Source organism: Varanus komodoensis, unplaced genomic scaffold (genome assembly GCF_004798865.1).
Source record: "Varanus komodoensis strain SLA01 unplaced genomic scaffold, ASM479886v1 scaffold13_3, whole genome shotgun sequence".
Lineage (NCBI taxonomy): Eukaryota > Metazoa > Chordata > Lepidosauria > Squamata > Varanidae > Varanus > Varanus komodoensis.
Window position 1 is genome coordinate 9,495,463 of NW_025335409.1, and position 22,821 is coordinate 9,518,283.

A 22,821-nucleotide genomic window follows, 5' to 3' on the forward strand; every position below is an offset into this window, starting at 1 on the left:
AAAAGAACAAAGCAGCAGCAAACCAATACTCCAATCTAAAAATTTTATATGTCCCTCATGCCTCCAAATGATGTCTGGGTTATTTTTATATAGTCAGCCTGTTTTGGCAACTGTAGCCACATGTGAAGACACTTTGGGTGCAATTCTATGCATGTTTAGGATTAAGATTATATCATTGTGTCCTTAGCTTGCACTTTTAGAGTTTCTTACTTGGAAGAAAGACTTGTTGTCTATTCAGAATTAAAATCAACTGAGGAAATCTATAGAGTTATGCTGTTAAACATGCATCTGCTGGGGAAGGGAAAAACCTATGGGCTATGCTGCCTGCAAGACTAAGCCCTGAGTAGCCTCTTTCTTCACAGAGGAGGAATCAAAGTTCAGTGGCAAAACACCTGCTTTGCCCACAAAACAGGGCAGGACTCCATCACTGCTTTTAGTTGTGTGGAGATGAGGATGTTGTTTCCTTGGTTACAGTCCAGAAGGCCTGGGACGTAATTGAAATTGTACTGAACTCTCTGATTCAGGTAAGCTAAGCTTGCAGGTGCCTCTTGAAGTACTGGCTGTGGAAGGCTAGCACCAACTGTTGACAAGAGAGAAAGAAAACCTGATCTCCAGGCAGTGTTGCCTTCTGGGAATGCTATTTCCTCTCAGCTGTCCATGTCAGCCTCAATGCCAACAGGCAGAAGGCAACAAGATTAAACCATCGCATTCTTCAGTGTTCTTGATTCCCATAATAATCTTGATGAAATGGCTGGTAGCAAAGTGGCAGTGAGAGCGGGGAGGGGGAATCAGTGCGGAAGCAGTGTTGACCCTAAAGATAACCCTCTGTTTATATCCATGCCTGACTGCTCACACATCTCACATCCAGCTGCTTGTATCAAAGCACACGTGCCCCTTGACTTCTTGCAGCACAGAGATTGGAAATGAACCCTTACTAATATTCACTTTTCAGGATGAGAAAGCAATGCCTTTCGGCTTTCTGCACTGGATAAACAGGTCTTCAGCCAACGCTGGCTTAGTGCCTTGATTCCTAAGTAGTGGAAGGGGCATGTGCAAGCTTAAAATGCCAAGCCCAGTGTTATAGAAGGCACTGTGATATCAAAGGCTTCCCTGTTCTTTTTGTGTTCAGTGGTGCGATTCACACTGTGTGGCGAGAGGGATGCCCTTTTCCAGCACCAAGGTGATTTTGTGAGCCTGGGGTCTGCGGCCATGTGGCCACAGACCTGTCTCTTGATGCTTGCAAGCCTCCCAGCCCCTTCCGATTTTTATCTTGTTAACAATTGTTAATGTTTAATGCTGAAAAGTGTGAGGGGCTGCTTGCTTTGCAGCGCCATCTTTATTTGGGTTCAAAAACGAGGTTTTGCATGTCAGAGCACAGCTCCCCACTCCATAGCAGTCATATTAGGAAAACATCCACAAGACTGTCACAATTCCATGTTGTGCCCAGGAACCATAAAGCTTGGAGACCCCTGTTGGAAACAGTACCTTATATATTGCAGAGTACCATAGTCTGGCTTGATTTTGAATGGGCGATTGAGAACTGCTGGAAGAATACGAATACTTTTTAATAGCAATGTCAACATAATGAAGAGAAAAATTAAAGTAACTTGAAGAGTTTTCCTCAGGTAAAATGTAAAAGAGGGTATTTTTGCTTTACGTATGTATATACTGTACTTGTCCCCCATTCTTGTGAACACCTATCGAGTTTGGCTATTCATCTCTTTGGAGACTTGGCTCGGGGGGGGGGGGTTGTCATGATGGGCACCTGCATTGCAAACGTTACCACTGCTCTTTACCAGCAGAGCGTTTACACGCAGCAGCGGTGGGTTGCACGTGCAGCTGAGATGGAGACAACAGCTGCGATTCGGACTCAATCCACCTATGATCTCTCTCATGCAGTGCGGTTAGCCGCCGCCGAGCGTCTGTTTCTTTCTGTTAGTGGGGAGGGAGGCGCGCCGACGGGAAAAATCTGGACCGGCGAGCGCCTGCTCCGGGCGGAGGCTTCGGACTATCTGGGTCAGTGGGTGATGATGGGGTGGAGCTTGGCTCGTCACTGGTTGCGTGCCAAGCTGCTTGTCTGCATACGGAATGGAATTAACCGCTAGAGACAGGCGCGCCCGTAGGCGCTGAAACCAAGGGGATATAGGCGCGCCTACTTCTGTCTCGCCGGTGAATTTGGCAGGCTCATGGAAAACTGCAATGTTAAGGGGAGGGGAATTGCCTTTGCGCAAAATCTCCGCAGCTGCTAAAAGGGAGCCTGGCGGACTTCCCTTGGCACCCTAGAGGAAGGAGGGCGGGATGGAGGGAAAGGTGGGCGCAGGAGAAACATGCAATGGCTCCCACTCGGAGAGGCTGCACGGGGCTCGTGGGTGCTGAAGTGCTGGTGGGCGGGCAGCGAGAGGGGGAGTTTTGATGTGCCCAAAGGGCGCACCGAGATAAGTATTAGCAATCCGTGGCGCGTGGCGGGCACCTGTGCGGATGCTCCCCTTGTTGTTTATAGGGGGAGGTGGGAAGCGAGGAGGAGACCTGGAAGACTGCTACTACCACCCTTCCGCGACAATATGCGCACGCCTGAGGCCGGGTTCTCGCGAGAAGCCGCGGATGACGAAGGCGAGGAGGCGGCGCTGCCGCCGCGGCTGCGGGAAGTCCCGGCCAGGTGCGCTCTTGGCGGCGGAGGCTGCTGCTGGATGCGCAGCCCTCCTCCCGTCACCCGGGGCCGCGCGGCTGCTCCCGGGGAGGAGGGCCGGTCGGCTTCCTCCATGCCTCTGGGGCAGGGGGACGCTGCTGCCTCTGCCGTCACGACGGAGCGGGCTAGCTGCGGGCGCTCGCTATGGCGGAGGCGGCGGCGGCGGCGGCACCAGTCCCGGGCGCTGCGGAGGCCGGCGACGGGCTGAGGGCGGCGGTCCCGGACGTGACTGGCGCAGGTGAGAGGGCGCGAGCAGTACATCTTCTCCGGAGTCCCGCGGGCAGCGCCTGAATCCATCCTAGGAGGAGGGGGCTTCGCGACGTTGCCCTTGCAAACACCCCCATCGTCCCCAGGCAGCCCTTCGAGGGGCTTAATGGAGTGTTGCTTCCCGGGGGGCTTGCTAACGGTGGTGGTGTGGGATTTCCCAGCACCCTCCCTGAGCCCCAGGTTCCTACCTCCGGCAGGTGTAGTAACGAAGCTTCCATGGGCTCTCTCCGCGAGCCTCCTACCTTAATCCCCGGCAGGTAAAAGATACGAGTGAGGGATCTTAGCGGGGGCGGACGATTCAGCTCTTCCCTCTTTGCGCTTCGCTAGCATGACCTACGCTTATTTTCCCTGTCCTAGTTTTTGAAACGCATGCCCGAGCGAGGGTGTATCTAATCTATTGGGCTGGTGCTTGTTGCACGGAGAATTGAGCTGCCGCCAGCTGCCGTACATTATCTTCCCAGTTTCCTTTCCCCATAAAGGGGTGGGGTGGGAGTCAGAGAGGCAGTGAGAAAAACCTCAGATGGTACGCTAAGGAACAGCCTTAGGCTGCTTAAAATTTTGTTGGTGGCAGAGCTGCAATTTTCTGAAATGAAGCTAAAATACGTGATTGCCAGTTTCATAGTATTGTATGGATAACATTCTACAGTAGTACCTAAGTAAAATCACTTAGAAAGTTTAAGTATAGCAATACTTAATAAATAATAAATGCGTTGTATATCTTATATTTGACAGGCAAGATTAAATCATTTCCCTCTTGGTCTGAGTGTGTTTTGTACATTATTTTGTTGATACATGTGCCTAAAAGTGTTGGTAAATGATGTCTACAGGTACACTTCATGCATCTTTACATGGAGAAAAGGTATTCAATTCCCAGAAGGGGTAGATTTCCCCCCCTTGATTGTAGTATAAGTAGATTTTTTTCACTGTAGCATACTTTATAGGTAACATTTAGCCACTTGATTTATTCTTTTATGACCACAGTTGCACAGTCTCACAAAATAGTAGATTTGGAAGAGGCCAGAAAGCCATTGGGTCCAATTGCTTGCTCAGTGCCAGACACAAAGTTAAACCATTCCTCTCAGTTGGATGTTCAGTTGCATCTTGAATGCCTCTAGTGTGACAGAGCCCACAGTCTCCCAGGAAATTGGTTTCATTTTCATACTGCTCTGACAGGATTTTTTTCCTGATATCTATCTGGCATATCTTTGGTTGGTCTATATTTTTGCTATACAGTATTCTTTTATTTTATCTACCATTTTGCTGCATATTTAACTGTCATTTACAGTCTAGATTTTTCACCCATTTTTAAAATCTGTGTTCTGGGGCAGTACTTTATGTCATAGTGTGGTGATTCAGAGTTTAAACTATCTTTTAAAATTGGTATTAATCTGTGATCCACGTAATATATAAAACACTGTTAAAACGTGCTGCTTCCGCCCTGGCACTTCCATGTTGTCTCTTGCTGTAATTTACATTTCAATGTGATTATACTTATTTGTGTTCTAGTTTCAGGTGGAGTGATGAGTCTTCAGTACTTGTCACTTCTATTTTACTTTATACTAGAGAATTGTTCATGTAAGCTGTGTCTTTTGAAAACTAGGTCAGCTCTTTTATTAATTTTATTTGAACCTATCTTAGTTTCAGACTGGTATTTTGCCTGCAGAATTTATAACTGGATTGTATAACTTTACAGTTTTGATTGTAAAGGAAATTGGACTGTGATGTGATGATCCCTGGAAGGCTAGCCCAAGACCTTGAGATCTCTGGAAACTCTCCTTGGAAGAGAAAATATAACTTTACACTCCCCTCTCAGTGGCTACAGAGACTTTTACAGTCCTTGCTGAATTAGATCTCTGTTGGTACAGGCAAAAACTATTTCATGAGTGTGTTGGAGAAGAATCTATAGCTTTCCCATTCCCCTCTCCCTGAAATGTGGGGAACCATATGTTGGTTCTGGGGCTAGCATACATAATTTCCATTCCAGTTTAAACAGTTTCAGGGAAATTGTAAAAGAGGCAAGTCAAGGTAATGCTACCTGTGGAATAGAACTCGCTGGCAGTTTTGTTTATGCAGTAAGAGTAGGGCATTGGACCACCATTGTCTCTCATATAAAATAAGTCACTTGACTTAAGAGTTACAGCAACATTTCCTTTTAACCCAAAACTATAAAGTGTGAGTGTGAAGGGAATAAATATAATCCCCAATAGAGGTGGATGAGATTAATTCTTTTCAACGGAGAAAAATACCCCAGAAGGAATCAAGAAGGGACCAATGGTTTCCCACTTGTTCATAAACTATCTGGAATTAGGAGTCAGCATGAGGTGGCCAGCTTTGCTGTTGAGGCCAAATTATGTTGAAACAAAAAGGGATTGTGAAATGCTTCAGAAGAATCTGTCCAAACTGAGAGAATGGGCATTGAAAAGGCAAATGGGGTTCTGTGTTACCAAGTGAAAAGTGCTGCAAAAAAATTCCCAACTCCATTCCAACTCAGTTCAGACTAATGGGGTCTAAACTAGCTGTGACTAACCAAGAAAGAGATCCTGTTGATCGAATGAAAAGCTCGATGAAAATGTCAAGATCCAGTATGTGGCTGCTGTGAAAAAGACAAGTTCCATATTAGGCAATGATTAGGCAAGTAGTTGAAAATGTAACTGCCAAAATCATTCACTCCTTATACAAAATGGTGGTGCAACTGCTCTTTGAATGCTGGATATAGTTTTGGTCACTGTGCCTAAAAAAAAGTATATTGAATTTAGAAAAAGTGCAGAAAAGGACAACTAAAATGATTAAGTCACCCAAGCAACTCATGACAAACTGGAACATGAACAGGGAGAGTGCCACTATACCCGTGTTCTGCTTGTGGGTTTACTGTGAGCAGAATGCTGAATTAGATGGACCCTGGGTCAAACGGATCCAAGGGAATTCTGGAATATCATGTTTCAATACTTAAAACTGGTAAAATATCAGTGGCTGTAACTATACAAGCAGAACTTTCTAGGGGCCAGAAAATAAGGATTGTTTCTTAGATGAAAATATGTTTCAGATTAATCAAAATAAAAACAATAGACTAATTCTTTCAACCCTGTTTTCCTCTTCTCAGATAACCTTCGGATGGAAGGAACCCAGTGTGTCACCTCTGCAATCTCAAGCCTTATGACTCCCACAGCCCAGCCTGCCACTGCCAACTCAATCAGTACATTTGTCATGGAATTTCCCAGAAAACGCAAAGGAAGTGATTCGGACAACCAGTAAGTGTGATGGTTCTTACCTGTGTACCTACAAGGTTGTCCTTAAAAAACTTTTGCTAAGCTATTGCACATGAATGTTATTAACATACCTAATATGTTTATTCCGGAAGGTGGAGTACTTGGAATAATCATTCTTGGACCTGCATGACTTTTATGCTGCACTTGGGACTGATCTTTTCCTTTTTGATCAGGAACTGTGTATCAAATGCATGGCAAGAATGTTATGATCACATACAATCAGCCCTGCCTCATTTCTTTCCTATTCCTAATCCCACCTTTAGGTTTATTTCCATGACACAGCCTTTAACTGGAATAGCCAGCCATTTTCTGTGCTTTATATCTTTTCATGTAAGTTTCAGACTTTCCTAGATCAACACATGTATACATCTTTTACTCGCGCAGTCTGCCCTCATTTCCCATTTTTCTCTTCTGTCTCCATCCTGTTCATCAGTATAATTATGATGATGCAGGACATTTATTTATGATGATAAAAGAAGGCTGAAAACAATGTAATCCTTACCCTTCTCTCTTATCTGAGAAGGTTTTTTTTAATGCTTAAGGAATTAAAAAGTCTGTGTAACCCAGATACCTTTTGATTTGGTATCAACAGTCTTCACTTGGGCAAAGCATATCTAAAGAAGCATATTTCCAAATTGTAAGTTTTTCTGTGAAGAACTAGGTGTGAGTTTTTCTCTTTTCCTCTTTCTTTTCTATTTTTGAATCACTGTCTCACATTTGGCCTCTTCAAATCACTTCTCATTATGTATCTTAATAATTGCCAAGAAATGTTCAGACTACCACACCATTGGACTCATTTCACATGCTAGCAAAGTTATGCTCAAAATCCTACAAGCTAGGCTCTAGCAGTATGTGGACCAAGAACTAACAGAAGTACAGGCAGGATTTCAAAGAGGGAAAGAAACTAGAGATCAAATTGCCAACATACACTGGATCATGGAGAAAGCTAGGGAGTTCCAGAAAAACATCTACTTCTGCTTCATTGACTATGCTAAAGCCTTTGATTGTGTGGATCACAACAAATTGTGGCAAGTTCTCAAAGAGATGGGAGTACCAGATCATCTTATTTGTCTCTTGAGAAACCTATATGTGGGTCAAGAAGCAACAGTGAGGACTGGGCACGGCACCATTGATTGGTTCAAAATTGAGAAAGGAGTTCAGCAAGGCTGTATACTGTTGCCCTGCCTATTTAACTTATATGCAGAGCACATTATGAGAAAGGCGGGCCTAGATGAATCACCAGTTGGAATTAAGATTGCTGGGAGAAATATCAACAACCTCAGATATGCAGATGATACCACTCTCATGGCAGAAAGTGAAGAGGAACTTGATGCGGGTGAAGGAGGAGAGTGCAAAAGTTAGCTTGAAACTCAACATTAAGAAAACTATGATCATGGCATCCGGTCCTCTCAGTTCCTGGCAAATAAATGGGAAAGAAATGGAGGTAGTGACAGATTATATTTTCCTGGGCTCCAAGATCACTGCAGATGGAGACTGCAGCCAAGAAATTAAAAGACGCTTGCTCCTGGGGAGGAAAGCTATGTCAAATCTAGACAGCATACTAAAAAGCAGAGACATCACCCTGCCGACAAAAGTGTGTATAGTCAAGACTATTGTTTTCCCAGTTGCAATATATGGCTGTGAAAGTTGGACCATAAGGAAGGCTGAGCGCCGAAGAATTGAGACCTTTGAATTGTGGTGCTGGTGGAGACTCCTGCGAGTCCCTTGGACCACAAGGTGATCTAACTGGTCAATCCTAGAGGAGATCAACCCTGACTGTTCTTTAGAAGACCAGATCCTGAAGATGACATTCAAATACTTTGGCCACCTAATGAGAAGGAAGGACTCCCTGGAGAAGAGTCTAATGATGGGAACAGTAGATGGCAAAAGAAGAAGGGGATGGCGGAGAATGAGGTGGCTGGATGGAGTCACTGAAGCAGTTGGTGTGAGCTTGAGTGGACTCTGGGGGATGGTGGAGGACAGGAAGGCCTGGAGGAATGTTGTCCATGAGGTCGCGATGGGTCAGACATGACTTCGCGACTAACAACAACAACAAATCTTAATAATATCACAAATTGATAGCATAATCCTGGATTGTATTATACATTATATTATGTGAAGGCCAGTGTGCGCAAACAGTGTTGATGGCTGTATAGCATACCTCTAGAGCAGTTATGGCAAACCTCTTAGAGACCGAGTGCCCAAACTGCAACCCAAAACCCACTTATTTATCACAAAGTAGCAACACTGCAATTAAACCTGAATACTGAGGTTTTAGTTTAGAAAAAAACCTCATATATTAACATGTTTTCTCTTAAAAGAAAAACACAATAACAGAGCTTTCAATGATACAGCTTTTTATTGAAAGGTAAAAGTTTGCATTTGGCTGTTGTAATCATACTGAGAATTTGTCAAACCTTGGCTCATATTTCATTAGTTTGAGAGCAACACATGCAGCACTCAGATCATCTGTTAGTCTGTTTCTTGCATTGGATTTGATATAATTTGTTAATAAAAACAAATGTATTAACACTCACTGCCGGTTCAAGCAAATATATATATCTCTCTCCTTGGCAGTGCACTGACCGGCCATGCAAAAGCTTGGATGAGTCATGGCTAATGAGTCATGGCTCATGACGTCATCGCCTGGCACTGCTACTCCTTTCCAAGAATGCGCATGGCCCCTGTGTGCGCTGTTATCCGATGCTCAGCTGCTGGGGTGATGGTGGGACAACTTGGCTCGCGTGCCAGCAGGGGGATTCTGTGTGCCTGCTGCGGCACGCGTGCCATAGGTTCACCACCACTGCTCTAGTGCTTCATTATCTGGAAGCATTGGAGAATGCACATGTCGCTATCAGGGTTATTTATTTGGTGTTTACCATGGATATGAGCTTATTCATGGAAAGGAATAATCATATTTAAATATTAACCCCTTTATTCATCTCTATTATCTAGACTTTCTTTGGAATAAATCTATCTTAAATATTAACTTTGTGAAAAAAAGCTCTTTATTGGACAACTTTTAAGTATTTAAACCTGCTGATATACTGACTTATGGCAACTTTCAACATGTTTTAAATTGAAAGTATTTAAAAACAAAAGTTATATGTCAGATATAAGGGAGAATGTGTATTAGTTGGGGCATTTTATTTTCACTTTATTTCAGTGGGAGAGTAAGAAAAATATTATTTGGCATTAACTTTTTGCTTTTCAGTTGAATTTTAATACATCTTCAGCATTCATGATGGATCAAGGAAGAAGGTCTTAAGTTCCATGTTGCTTTCATTAAAAGAATGCAAATAGGCATTTAGGATATCATGATATCAAAACCACACCCTTCTCAATTAAGCATAGCATATAACGTTGATCCCAACATAGATTACTTAAGGCTTTTGCAGCAGCATTTTCACTATCCTTTCTCTATGATCATGGCAAAAGAATATGAATCTTAGAATTACAACACAACAATGTCACCATCTAATAAGAAACTCAGCTGTTATTTAGAATATAGAAAAACAATGTTGCTCTTTTCTGGCTTTCCTCTATGTTTGCCTGTTCCTAGCCTTTGTTGTAGGAATAGTAGGATAAAGTTCAGATTTTTCATTCTATTGACTTTTCATTCTTGATTTTTATGTCTTATGATTAGATTAAATTCTTTTCTCTAGATATGCCTGTGACATGGATGGTGATGATCTCCAGAGCAGGTATAATCCTTTACAAAAACTTTAAATCAATAGATTTGAGTGCCATTTTTAGACATAAACATATATCTGTTTTGTTAGTTGCTTTTGTACATGTATAAGGAATTAAGAAAGATTATTTCCTTGAAGGATCAAATGACTTGAACTATGCAGAAGGTCTTGCAGTTATTAGGCAAAACAGTGTTCTTCCATTAATTCAAAAGTAATATGCTTATGTGGCAAATATAGTTACTGAGAAATAAATATACTACAGAGGTCAGGTACTCATAAAATGACTATAAGCTCATTCATGTGGGGCCAGTGGATATTCTTGGCGAGAGATTAGACGGTATCTCTTCTGGTTTAAGGCTGGCTTGTTTCAAACTAACTATAGCTAATGTTATCTGCAAATTATTAGTTAAGAGGGCACGATAAGCAGGGGTTAAGCAAATTGGAAGTGAAAGCCTTCCCCCAGCCATGCCAAAAGAGAACACACAAATCCAAGGCTTATTTTTATCATCTAGCTATGAATTTGGCTTATTTGTCTAGTCAAAGGACAATCAATTTAATTTTATAAAGGTGTAGGCTTTAAATGGAATTTCAATTTCATTGTATACCAAGTTAGGATTTTTAAAAAACACATGCTGCATGTAACTGAACACTTTAAAAAATCCATTTTTTATAGTTCAGTTTGACATCGACATTTGTTTTGTGTCCACTGTGAATACTCGCTGGCTCCTAGAGATACTTGCACATCAACAGTCTCCCCCTTCTCTAGCTATTAATCTCGGAAGTCGGCATGATTCTCTTTGTATTCTCATGATACTTGGTAATAAAAAGTATGATGTAGTGTGTTGAACTGTGTTCACCTTGTATTTTTTCTTGTAAGTACTAATGCATAAATATTGCTCCATCCCACCCATCATGCTTCAAAGTCAATAAGATAATAAAAAAATCTATAGTGGGGCCTTTCATTTGAAACTATTGAGTTTGTTTTAGCTGTTTTATTTTGAGAAGTGTTCTGCAATAATTTTAATACTGAAGAGATTTGTGCACTTGTGAGACTTGTGAGACTTGTTCACATATAATACTCAAGGTTTTGTTTTGTTTTTTAAATCAGGAGTAGAAACAAGATAGCATGCTGCACTCTAGATAACTGTGCCAGCTGTGGCTAAATATCCCACATCCATGGTTTCATTTGTGTTAGGAATTCCATCTTGTCTCCCCTGACAAGCCGGGAACCAAACTTTGGTTCCAATATAACATAAATCAAAGCATGAACTTGGATGTTTAGCAGTATCATATTTTTCTGTCTAAGTGTATAAAAATGTTTGGCATTTTATTTAATGTTAATGCTTCTTTTCTCTAGGAGTGAAGATGACGAACATGTAAAAATTAAATATTTCAGGTACTACTGCTTAGAAAAAAAAATAGAGTTTTCTAGAAAAAAAGTACAAATTAATCTTAGGCGTCATGAACACCTGTGCCTGCATATTTGCCCTCAACATAAGTAAAACATCATAGGGCTTGATACAAATAGGATTAATTACCTTGTGTCATTGATTTCAGTTTATGCATTCTTAACTTTGTTTGGATTGTGCTCACAGAGTTGTATGATTCTCTCTATCCCAGATTATTTAGTGCTGTTGTAGCATTGTGTAGGAGCATATTTTTATAGCCTTGCACAAAACATTTCTAACAGCTTTGCAGCTCAATTCTCCAGATTTCTGCTCAGAAGTGAGTCCCAGAGAGTATAGAGAGCTTATTTCCAGGAACTACGTGCTCTATTTAATTGGACTATCCATATCTTATTGGTATTTTATTTTTATAGTTTTGATTTTGGGATAGAAATTTCCAAAGTTCTTGAATTGTCTTTAAAGAATCTTCTCAATGAACTCTTAATGAATGTGAAGTGCCCTATCTGGTATATACAATTGTGTAGCAGATAACTTACTGTAATCAGCAGTTGCTAACTTACTTTTCCCCAAATGTAATACCATTAAATAAGAAGATAATACACCATCAGTTCCCTTTGCAGTCAATATCTTAATGTAATTTTAGTGACATCTTGCAGTCAAAGCTCCTATATGTTCCCAAACTGTCCAGTATGCAATTCGCACAAATATTATTGTATGCTTTTTAAAAGTATATAGAAGCATCTGGTTGTTATTCTTTGGGCAGGAAGAAGTCTGAACAATGTTTATTTAGAGGCTGAAAGACTCTAAATGTTGGATGGAAAGAAGGATGTTGGATGATAGCAAATCATGTCTGAAGATACTTTTCCAAGTCAAGATTTTCTTGATGAGAAAGAGTGCTCAAGATGATGAGCAAATTATCAGTTTTTTAAGTTCTGCATTCAGGGAGTTAGAGAATTGCTGGTTAGGGTTGGGATCAACAGTTATACTTACAAAATTAGCCTTCAACTCTAAGCGCATTTATTAGGCAATAGGGTCACTGAACACTTTTGGTGAAATTTGTACAATTACACTTTGAATACTAGTGCATTTGATTACAAAACTTAATAATAAAAAATAAAAACCATTAATTGCATATGTCTGTGTAATAAAGGTTATTTGTGGAGGATTGTGTATCGTTTGGTAAGTTCATGTTTTTCCATTGGCTCTTTAGTATGAACCCCCAGGAACCGTCAAAGTAGTTACTATACACCATGGCTTTCTGAAATTCCTAAATTTATCTTTTGTTTGCTTTAAATTATGATTCTGTTCATGCACCCTTTGGAGTCAGAGGGACTACCCTCTGACTGATTGTGGAAAATTGTAATACACAATTTATAAAGTCTGTGTTTAAAAATGAAAGGGTATCTAACTGGGTATCTGTAATGGATCAAGTAAATCAGAATTCATTCAGTCTGCCTATATTGGCATGATTGCTATATTTTTAAAAATGGTCAAAGATAGCATCTGTCAATCCATAATAGACTGGTAAAAATTAAGAAAATGTACATACCACTCTAAGAACTTGTTGGAAGAGCCATTATACTGATGACTGATAATTTTTATATCCGGTAGCAATTTAAAGGGAGAATAGGAGTATTAGGAGATTTTGTTCAGCCTTCCCCAACATAGTTTTGGATGTTTTGTTAACCTCTATCATCCCTGAGCATTGACCATGATGACTGGAGAAAGCTGGTTATGTAAGAAATTATAGGCGATGTCTTAGAACACACAACGATGATTGTATTAATGAATGATTTAAAAGTAAAAGGCGAGAATAGGACATTGGTGAGCAATTTGGAAACACAGGCAAGAATGCTGTTTGTAAAATTAAAATAAATGTGTGAAGGATTAATGTTCAGTAGTAAATGATTAGTTTAATAAAATCTAAAATATAATGTGAATATTAACTGACATCATTAAATACTGTATAATAAATCAGGGGTTCCCAATGGCCCATGGGAATGTTTTGAATTTGAGAGCATGCCATAGCCACTGTTCCCTCATTGCTCTGCTCCCCAGCATCTCCACATTCATACAGCAGGAGAAAGAGAGAGCGCACATGTTTCAGTTTTTCAAGGGACCTGCTTACATGTCAAAACCTTTGTGGTTTGCTTGTTTTCTTGCACAGGCTTGCTCACAATCTCCAACCACCAATAAAACTTTACATAAGGGTCTGTACACTAGATGTCACCGATCCAGCATTGCCAGCATGCAAGGATCTGTGTTTCAGAGTAGGCTTTTGTGCCCTGGCAAGCACCAGAATTACAATTTTTTTCTTTGTAAGCTTTAAAGTGATGTTGGGTGGGTGGTTCAAAAAATTCAGTGTTTATCTAGATCCCATGAAAAACCAGTATGTGTGTGAAGAGGCACAAATGATTGGGCTTAGACCCCAGTTCTATCTTCCTCCAGCACTCCTGCACCCAAGCAGTGGTATGAAGTTCCTTCTTCTTTTGCACTTTTTACCAGTGACTCAGAACTCTGTCGAGCGCCAGCCAAAGTAATGGGAAACAAAGTAGGCAGAACTAGAGGTTTCTCTGTGTGGTGTAGTGCTCCATATTGAAGGACAGCAGTGATAAATGATAAAACTAATCTTTATTTCCCTGATGAATTTAAAAAAAATAGAAAGGCTCTGAATGCTTGTCTTATTTTCAGTGATTGAAGAAGTTGCTACTGATTAATAACAGCATGTTTTGTGCTTTATCTTTGCATAGTTTTTCCCTTTGTTTAATATCAGTAGTTGACTAATAATTATATGTTATATAATATGTATGCTATATAATATATATTATATGCACAAAGAATTTTAAAAGACCAAGTTACTTAGCTATATTTTTATGTAAAAAAATCTGTACAGTATGTTTCAGAAACAAGTGCTAAAGCAGAGGGGTACATCTAATAGATACATCTTCTGCATTTTCTCTAGAGAGGCTCATAGCCAAACAGAGAAACGAAGAAGAGACAAAATGAATAATCTGATAGAAGAATTGTCTGCCATGATACCTCAGTGCAATCCTGTAGCACGTAAACTGGATAAACTTACAGTATTAAGAATGGCAGTGCAGCACTTAAAGTCATTGAAAGGTGAGTCATAAAAATACAGGGATGAATGAATATTCTACTAGGAATTTACAACATTGCCTTTCAGCAGCTGCAAGAGTGACTTGTGTAAAGAACCTGTGGGGCAGATGAGGTGCCCTTCTAAAGCTGTAGTGCCATTTGAACAGGTTTTCTCTCTAGCAGGGGTAAGAACTGTTGCGACAAACGCTTATTCTTTTTATAAATAAGATGTATTCATCTGATTTTGATGTTTTATTTTGCAGAACTTTTATATAGTATAATTGTGTTGGGCAGCTTAAGAAAATGAATGTGGAAGTGTTCATTCTTAGCAAACAAGCTTCAAGATGCTGGACACCCCCTTCTTTTCTCAGGCTTATCACTGTAGGATACTTCATGTCAAGCCTTTGATGGGAGTATATCAGTTTTTTAGTTATAATAATGCATTCATACTCATGGGATTTAATAGCTTTTTGAAACTTTTTTCTGTAGATTATTAATCACTTTTCTCCTCAAAGAGCTTTCAAAATCAATAAACCCAATTGAGATATGCTGCATATCTCCAACCTGCAACAGGCATGCTCCTGAAATAGGAAAGGGGGTGATGATTCAAGCAGGAGGAATGTTATTTATTGTTTAAAATTGTGTTAGGTCTTTCTGAATGTGGCCTGTTTATATGTCTGCATCATTATAACGTAATGTTAAGCTTTTAATCTTTGTGAATTGCCAGAGAGCTTCAGCCATTGGGTGGTATTGAAATGTAATAAATGAAATCATTGAATCATAGAATAGTAAAGTTGGAAACGGCCAAGAAGGCCACTGCACCCAACCCCCTGCTGTTGAAGGTCACCAATGCACACCACCCCACTCAGTGAGGTAATTGTCAGTCTGGAAATACGTTACTCATCTACGTGGACAATTGTCTGATCTGGTATAAGGCATCTTGCTATGTTCCTACATTGCTAATTTGGGAGCAGAGGTGGTTCTGAAATGTGGATGCTCTGTCCTTGGCTCTTACTTTCAGAAACATTTATTATATTACAAAAATGGAAGGGTTTTGTTTAAGCTTGTTTGTTTAAGCTTGAAGCACACAGTCTGCAAGCCCTAACCTTACCAATTCCAGGTATTTTACTGGTAGCTGTTAGGGGCCTGATCAGGCTAACCTCCATTTCTTTCATCCCCTCCCAGTTACCTATTTCTCTCTTTCAGCCATTACCTTGGTGATCTGTATGCTGAAGCCTCAGACAACTTAGTTCTGGCCATTTGAGGCAGAGGTTTTTAAAAAAGCATTCTTCTTCTTCGTTAATACACTTTCAAATCTATGTGTACCTAGGGAGTTCTCCAAGTATGTAGAAAGCCACCTTTTTCGTGTTTTTATAGTTGTTGCCCCCATTATGTTTCTGAAGTGATGGGTACCAAAATATCTAATTTAGCCTTTGGGGGAAATCTTACATTAAATTGTGTACAGTATATCTTTGCTGTTTGGTACATACACCAGTACAGGCCCCATGGTCAGACTGCTTGTTAATGAATACATTTTTCTGGCTTGGATTCATGTGTTGTTTTGTACACAAATCACTAGCTAAGTATCCTTGAATCTTACTTCTCTATTACTTATGATATATTCTATCACATTTCACAAGGTATAGCGCATATATGTCTATGCGCATATATTTGTCTGTAATTTCAAAATGTTGCAGAATGTATACCATTGCAATGATCAAACCTGTTTTTATAGTATTTTGTTTTTATGATTTAATTTGTCAATTAAAATACTGTTAGCTACCCCAAGACAAAGCAGAATACAAATATTTGTATAAATTATGCTGGGTATCTTTTCAAAGAGCTCTGCAGAGTTAATTAAATCTAAACTTCCAAACTTAATTCTGTCTATGCTAGGGATGTGTGAGGAATCCATTTTGTATGGAAAATCCACCAGATGCCCTGTTTTCAGCTTCCTGGACTCTGGTTCACTTTGTGGTGGCCCTGAGTCCAACTTCCTGCTAAGCGTACCCAGGGTACTTACCAGGAATCGAGCCCTAAATATTGTGCAAGCAGCACCATTCTGTGCCCTCCACTGCTGTTGGCCCCTGGGAATGGAGTGAACCTGCTCACTGTGCCCCTTTTCCACGTGTACTACAGCTGTCGGCAGCAGTTAGTGGACAAGAAGCTTGGTTGCTGGGAATGGTGGCTGGGAAAGGTTCCTGTTTGCACAGCTGTGGGGTCCATGCACATTCAAGCACCTGCTCTTGGTTCACCTCGCTTTGCAGGATCAGACCAAGTATGAGAGTAAGTTTGTAGATTCTGGAGGGAGAGTTTCCAAAAGGGTTATCCCAACCCTAATCTTGGTTTATATCCTTTAGATTTGTGGGCATTCATCAACTGAGTTCACTACTAAAGGAGTGATTGCTTCTCTACTATTTCATTCTTCCGAAGTGTTAAATCTATTTGTTTCCTTTTTCTTGTGAGGGCTTAAAAGGTATTGTGATAATAGAAGTGCCCTGCTTCAAGTTTTCACAGGTTCTACAAAGCGGGGAAACAAATGATATTGATTGGATATTTATCTTGGATAGAATTGTTGCTGAACAATTACAATCATGCATATTTGCCATGTAGGGAATGTGACTATGCATGTTTTTTCTTACTCTCACACAGAAGAAAAGTCATTTGATGTTTCCTGAGTCATCTGCATCTGGCAATGAAATAAGGGTCAGGGGGATAATTCTTGAATAAGAAACAGCACATTTCATTATATTTATGGATCCTGAAAATGATTAGTCATCAGTTTTTTAAGCCATGTCATTGCCAGTTGCCTGCCTTTCTAGGTTTTAAAAATAGCAATAGTTTATTAGAAGAGCCACAAAACTTAAAGTATTTAAGTGACTTGGGGCATATCCTGTGGCTGCTATAGAGAGCCCCTAGGATCATTGGAACCCCAGCTCCAACTTTCGAAAATGGTTCCAACTTCAGAACTTAGACTTCAAATGCCCTCACCCCATGCTTGCGGGCAAGCTTGAGGGAACAGGGAGACCCTCAAACAGATGCCACCAGTGTCCTCAGTATACCTCAGCCACCTCCTGTTGTGCTCCAAGGTAAAATGCTTACTTGGCTGAAGCCAGCTCAGGGTTTTACAGGGTGGAAGAAACATGGCTGTGGTCTTTGCCTCTGTAGCCCTTGCACCCTCCACCGCATACCCATAATCCTCCAAGTTTGATGGGTTATGGGCAACCCACAGTACAATGCTATGCATATCCAATTAGGAGAGGCCCCATTGTGTTCCATGGAACTTACTCCTGGAAAAGCTTGTGTAGGAGGTTGTTGGGATTGGCACATGGGAGAGCCTGTCAAGTCCCCATTTGTCCATGAAGCTCATGGGATGACTTTGGGTCAGCTGCTGACTCCCAGCCTAGCCTACTCAGATGGTAAAATGGGATAATAAAATGGAAAGGAGAATGATCATGCAAACTGCCTTGGGGTTCTTGCAAGAGGAAGAAAGGCAGGATATAAATGAAATAATGTTTAAAAATACAATTGTAGCCTTAATGATCTAGTAATCGCTAGGAATATAGATGTTGATCATTCTGATTTAAAGTACTACACATTCTTTAGCTAACGTCAGAAAATATAAGAAATTTACTTACTGAGAGAACTTATGCCTGTCTAAAGACGGATTACCTTTATAACAAGGATAGAATTGCAATTGATTATAATTGGAATAAAGTCTACAAAGGAAGTAGTGAAGGAGTTCATCTATCCTTAGCGGCCCTATCCTTTCCCACACATTGTTCCATCTTCCACTTACTTTGGAATAGGTGGGCAACAGACTCCTTAACAGTCTGTTGGAAGAAAATCCATTCATGGCTGCGGAACAGAATTTTCGCTAACTCTTTTTCCTAGATAATTGCAGTAACTAGCTGGTTCTCTGTATGTATGTGTACATGTGTATTCTTTGTTTCACTTCAAATTGTTGCAGAATTCCATGCCAAACTAACAATGCCAGTTCAAAATGATAGCTACAGTATGTCCATGTTAGTGTGGTGTTCTTTTTCTTCTAGTATATTAATGAGTATGAAAAACTTTATTTTTTGCTCTGTATTAGGGCCACTGCATAAGTAACATCTCATTTTGCAGGTTCCAGTAGTTCTTACTCAGAGGTCCGATATAAGCCTTCATTTTTACAAGATGATGAACTCCAACACCTAATCCTTAAGGTAAGTGAAAAATAAATAAAGAAAGTTTAGGGATAAGTTACGATCTTAAATAGTAGCTTCCTCATATCACATCATTTTCTTCTAAAATATACAGTCTAGATTTTTAAAAATTGAGTTATCAGTGAGATTTTTAAAATCGCAATATGAAAAGGCCTGTAATTGTAGTCGGGTTAAAGATGATATATTTGCATATCACAATGGAAATTGCTTTAGATCAAGTTGAAGAGTATCTCAAAATTAAATTGGATAGAAATGGGTTCAAAAGGCATCCCTCTTTTATATCCCAATTTGTTGTGATCTTATTTGATCACTGGTCCTGTTGATCACAACAGATCTGAAGATTTGTTTAAGCATACAAAGTATGAATAAGAAACGGCAGTCTTGTGTCCATGAATACTTTTTGAATTTATCCTACAATCATTTGCTTGAAACAGAATGAAAAACTTCTTTCAAGTCAATAAATGCTGTAAACAATTTGTTAGAATGAAAACCATTTTGTTTTGAGTGAATGCAGCCATTGTATATGCTTTATAAATGAAAATTTAATCAACATGGTATGAGGAAATGAACTATTTGGAACCCTTGGGATAAAGGCATCTTTTTAACTGTTCTCTGATGGTGCTTTATCTAATATTAAGTCTATCTGACAAAAGTTCACTCATTCCTTTACAGCGTTGATAGACTGTACCACTACTTTCCTTCTGTCAATCCTGCAAGTTCAATTCTTGCTAAAATATATTCTCCTTCAAAAGGCGTTCAGGTTTCTTATATTTAGTTTAAGCAGTGTATTTCTAACAGTGATAGATTTTCAGATGCCTGCCCTGTGTTTTAGTACACTGTGCACCCAACGAGACAGAACTGCCATCATTTTTTCTTCTATCTCCTCTGGTCGAGCAAGCTGGGATTGGACCTCTCGTCCTCCAGCAGAGGCCCATAAAACCAACTTCCCTGTGAACAGGAGAGGAAGAAGCAAACTGTCTTCATTGCCATTTCTGGTTTTAACTTTATGAAGGCTGAAGAGCAAGATAAAAATATTTGTAAAAAATACATAAATAAGGTTGGATTAGTATTTAATTTTTCATGTCCTTTTGTAGTACTTATTGTCCTATAGGCTAGAGCAGGGGTCGGCAACCTTTGACACTCAAAGAGCCATTTGGACCCGTTTCCCACACAAAAGAAAAAACCGAGACCTGCAAAATCCTTTTGACATCTAAAATGAAGATAGCGCTGCATATATCGTTTTTTACCTTAATGCTATGTATATCTTCATTATGATTTAGCTGCAGCTCTTGCTCAGTCATTAAAACTGTTATTTTTAATCTTACATTATAAATTAGTAGGACTCCTTTCATATAGTTTGAATAGGAGAACAGCTTCCTGAAGAGTCAAAGTCAGTGCTAAAGGGCTGCTTGCATTATACAGCAAACCCCATAAGTTTGTCAGCAGTAAAAGCAAATGAATCTACCCACGTACCATTAAACGTTCAGTTTTCTTCAGAGACTTTTCTTCAATTTATCCATGGTTGGCCTGGGGTGGGTGGGGGATCAGTAAATCAGTGTGTTTCAGATATAGGTGTGCTTAGTGACTGATTAGCACATAAACAGTCAAGTGCTGTGAATTGTGACAGGTCCCAAGTGCAGCTTTTATCATTCAGATGAAGGAGATTACATTTGGACAAAGAGAATCTTTTCAGCAGCCATGAGAGCCTGCAGGAAGCTTGTTCCACTCTTTCCCTGCACAATAGCAGAGGAACCCTAGCAATTTACTTAACCAGCTAGAGGGGCAGTTCCTGAGTGGATGCCTCATCATCACCTATTGGTATTTTGTAACTTGGAGCCTCGGTCACAGATCGGCGGCTGTGCCAGCGCGTGTTTTGAGCGACAGAGCCGCGGCAGAGGGATTCAAGAGCCATGTGCGGCTCCGGAAGTGCGGGCTGCCGACCTCTGGGCTAGAGGTACCTAAAGGATATGAAATAATTCAAGCTGCAACAATCCAGATTCAGGATGGACACCAGGAAAAGCTTCCTCACTGTCAGAACAATACGACAGTGGAACCAGCTGCCTAGAGAGGTGGTGGGCTCTGCCACACTAGAGACATTCAAAAAGAAACTGGACAACCATCTGAGTGGGATGATGTAAATTGGTGTCCTGCAACAGCAGGTGGTTGGACCCAATGGCCTTCCTGGCCCCTTCCAATGCTACTATTCTGTGATTCTATGATACCAGAGAAAGAAGGCAAAGCAAAAAAGTGTGGTGACAGAGAGGTGAGTGATACAAAATGCAGACTGGCTCATGGAAAATTAGTATCCTATCTTTACTGAAATATTTATATCCCACCCTTTTTCTTTTCAAGGAACTCAAGGTGCCTTACATAGTACTCCTCCTCTCAAGCTTATCCTCAAACAGCAACGCTGTGCGGGCTGAGAGTCTTGACTGGCCCAAAGTCACCCAGTGAGCTCCATGGCTGAGCGGGGACTAGAACCCAGGTTGTCTGAGTCCCAGTCCTGCACTCTTAACAATTATCCCACACTGACTTTCATTTGTGTGTGAGACTTCAGTAGAAAGCTAGCCACATTTCTCAGTTTGTGGAACCTTTGCACTGAGCAGATGATACTGCAGAGTGCAGTGAGGAAGAGAATTGCAAGATGTCTTTGGTGAACATATTATTCTCCTTCCCTGTGTTAACCCTTCATCTGAAGGAGAACTCAGCATGATGTATAAAACAAGAAAAACAAATACAATATAACTTACTAATATACAATATAATTCTGATTTTTTCTCATTCAAAACACTGTATTTACGTGATAAATTTCACTTGAATGTATATCCTTTTCTTGGGTAATCTAGATTTTTAACAGGTGATTAAACTTTTTGCTTTGCTTAGGTAAGAAATGTAATCAAGTTATTTTTCACTAAGCAAGTAAAACCATTGGTTTAGGGTTAGGTTAAACCTGATTTAGAGAAGATCTCAGACAAACATTTTTGAATAAGATTTTCAATACCTGAAGTACTCCCACATCAAAGTCTATGTTTTTAGTTGCTATTCCTTTAACTTCTTGAGATGGGTTGCTGAAAATGTTTTCACTAAACAAGTAGGTTCAGAAGAGGGTGTGAAATTTTTTAGACTCCTGGACTGGATTCAAAGATTCCTTTTCCCAGACAGAAGGGGCCTTCCAGTGATAGAAGAAAGCTCTTCCCTGTCAAAGCTGTAGCAGGCTTTAAAAAAAGTATAAAACCCACAACTCTCAAAGGGATGTGATTTAATGTTGCAGGTGGCGCAGTGGTTTAAACCGCTGTGCTGGTTGATCGAAAGGTCGCCGGTTCGCATCTGCACAACGGGGTGAGTTCCCGTTGCTCCGTCCCAGCTCCTGCCAACCTAGCAGTTTGAAAGCATGCAAATGCAAGTAGATAAAAAGGTACCACTTCAGTGGGCAGGTAACTGTGTTCCGTGCACTTCGGTGTTTAGTCATGCTGGCTACATGACTACGGAGACTGTCTGTGGACAAACGCTGGCTCCCTCAGCTAGGAAACGGAGATGAGCACCGCCCCCTAGAGTCAGGCATGACTGGACTTAATGTCAAGGGGAAGCCTTTACCTTTATATACTTAAATAAATTATTAATCCTAAATTTAAAATTTTGTCCCTGTTATACAGTTTCTTCCTACTTGCTGAATTTTATTCTTGTTGCCTATATTTACTAATGAGGGTTTTGACTTCTTGTGTTTCGACTTCTTTTTTTCTTAATTTGCAGGCCGCAGATGGGTTTCTCTTTGTGGTTGGATGTGACAGAGGCAAAATCCTGTTTGTTTCAGAATCTGTTTCCAAGATTCTCAATTATGATCCGGTGGGTGATAATGTGTTGCGTCTGAATTCATTCTTTTTTAAGAAACTAGTTTGTTAGAGCTGGGATATAGTTATGGAATATCAGAGGAAACGTTTCAGTGGAACCATTTTAGATTCAGTGTATATATAAGAATGGGAGGAGAATTTCTCAAGCAGATCTAAAGGCCCATTCTTGAATTTATTTATCATGATTATCTTTAATTGTTTTGGAGCTCCCTCATGCACATGAAAGCTCCCTCCCCCACTGTTTTAAGGGATTTGCACCTTTGACATGCCTTCAAAGCTTGAAAGCCCTCTAGATTGTGTATAATTGTCCTCATTCTGTGTACTCAGCCATCAAGCTGGCTACAGATTGCTC

At 40.4% G+C, this 22,821-nt stretch overlaps 1 protein-coding gene across 5 annotated transcripts in view; it reads left to right on the top strand.

Annotated features, from left to right (window-relative positions):
- The first annotated feature begins 2,652 nt into the window (after window positions 1-2,652).
- Window positions 2,653-22,821, top strand: part of ARNTL2 (aryl hydrocarbon receptor nuclear translocator like 2) — a 40,234-nt gene continuing 20,065 nt past the window's right edge. The window contains exons 1-7 of one of the 5 annotated variants that reach the window (XM_044423139.1): window positions 2,654-2,924; window positions 6,054-6,201; window positions 9,885-9,923; window positions 11,269-11,307; window positions 14,280-14,437; window positions 18,542-18,621; window positions 22,372-22,464. In XM_044423139.1, the coding sequence (XP_044279074.1) occupies window positions 2,831-2,924; window positions 6,054-6,201; window positions 9,885-9,923; window positions 11,269-11,307; window positions 14,280-14,437; window positions 18,542-18,621; window positions 22,372-22,464 (651 nt within the window). In that variant the 5' untranslated portion in view covers window positions 2,654-2,830. Of the gene's footprint in view, window positions 2,925-3,187; window positions 3,211-6,053; window positions 6,202-9,865; window positions 9,924-11,268; window positions 11,308-14,279; window positions 14,438-18,541; window positions 18,622-22,371; window positions 22,465-22,821 lie in introns of those variants that run through there. The other 4 variants (XM_044423142.1, XM_044423140.1, XM_044423143.1 and 1 more) reach the window with 4 other exon arrangements.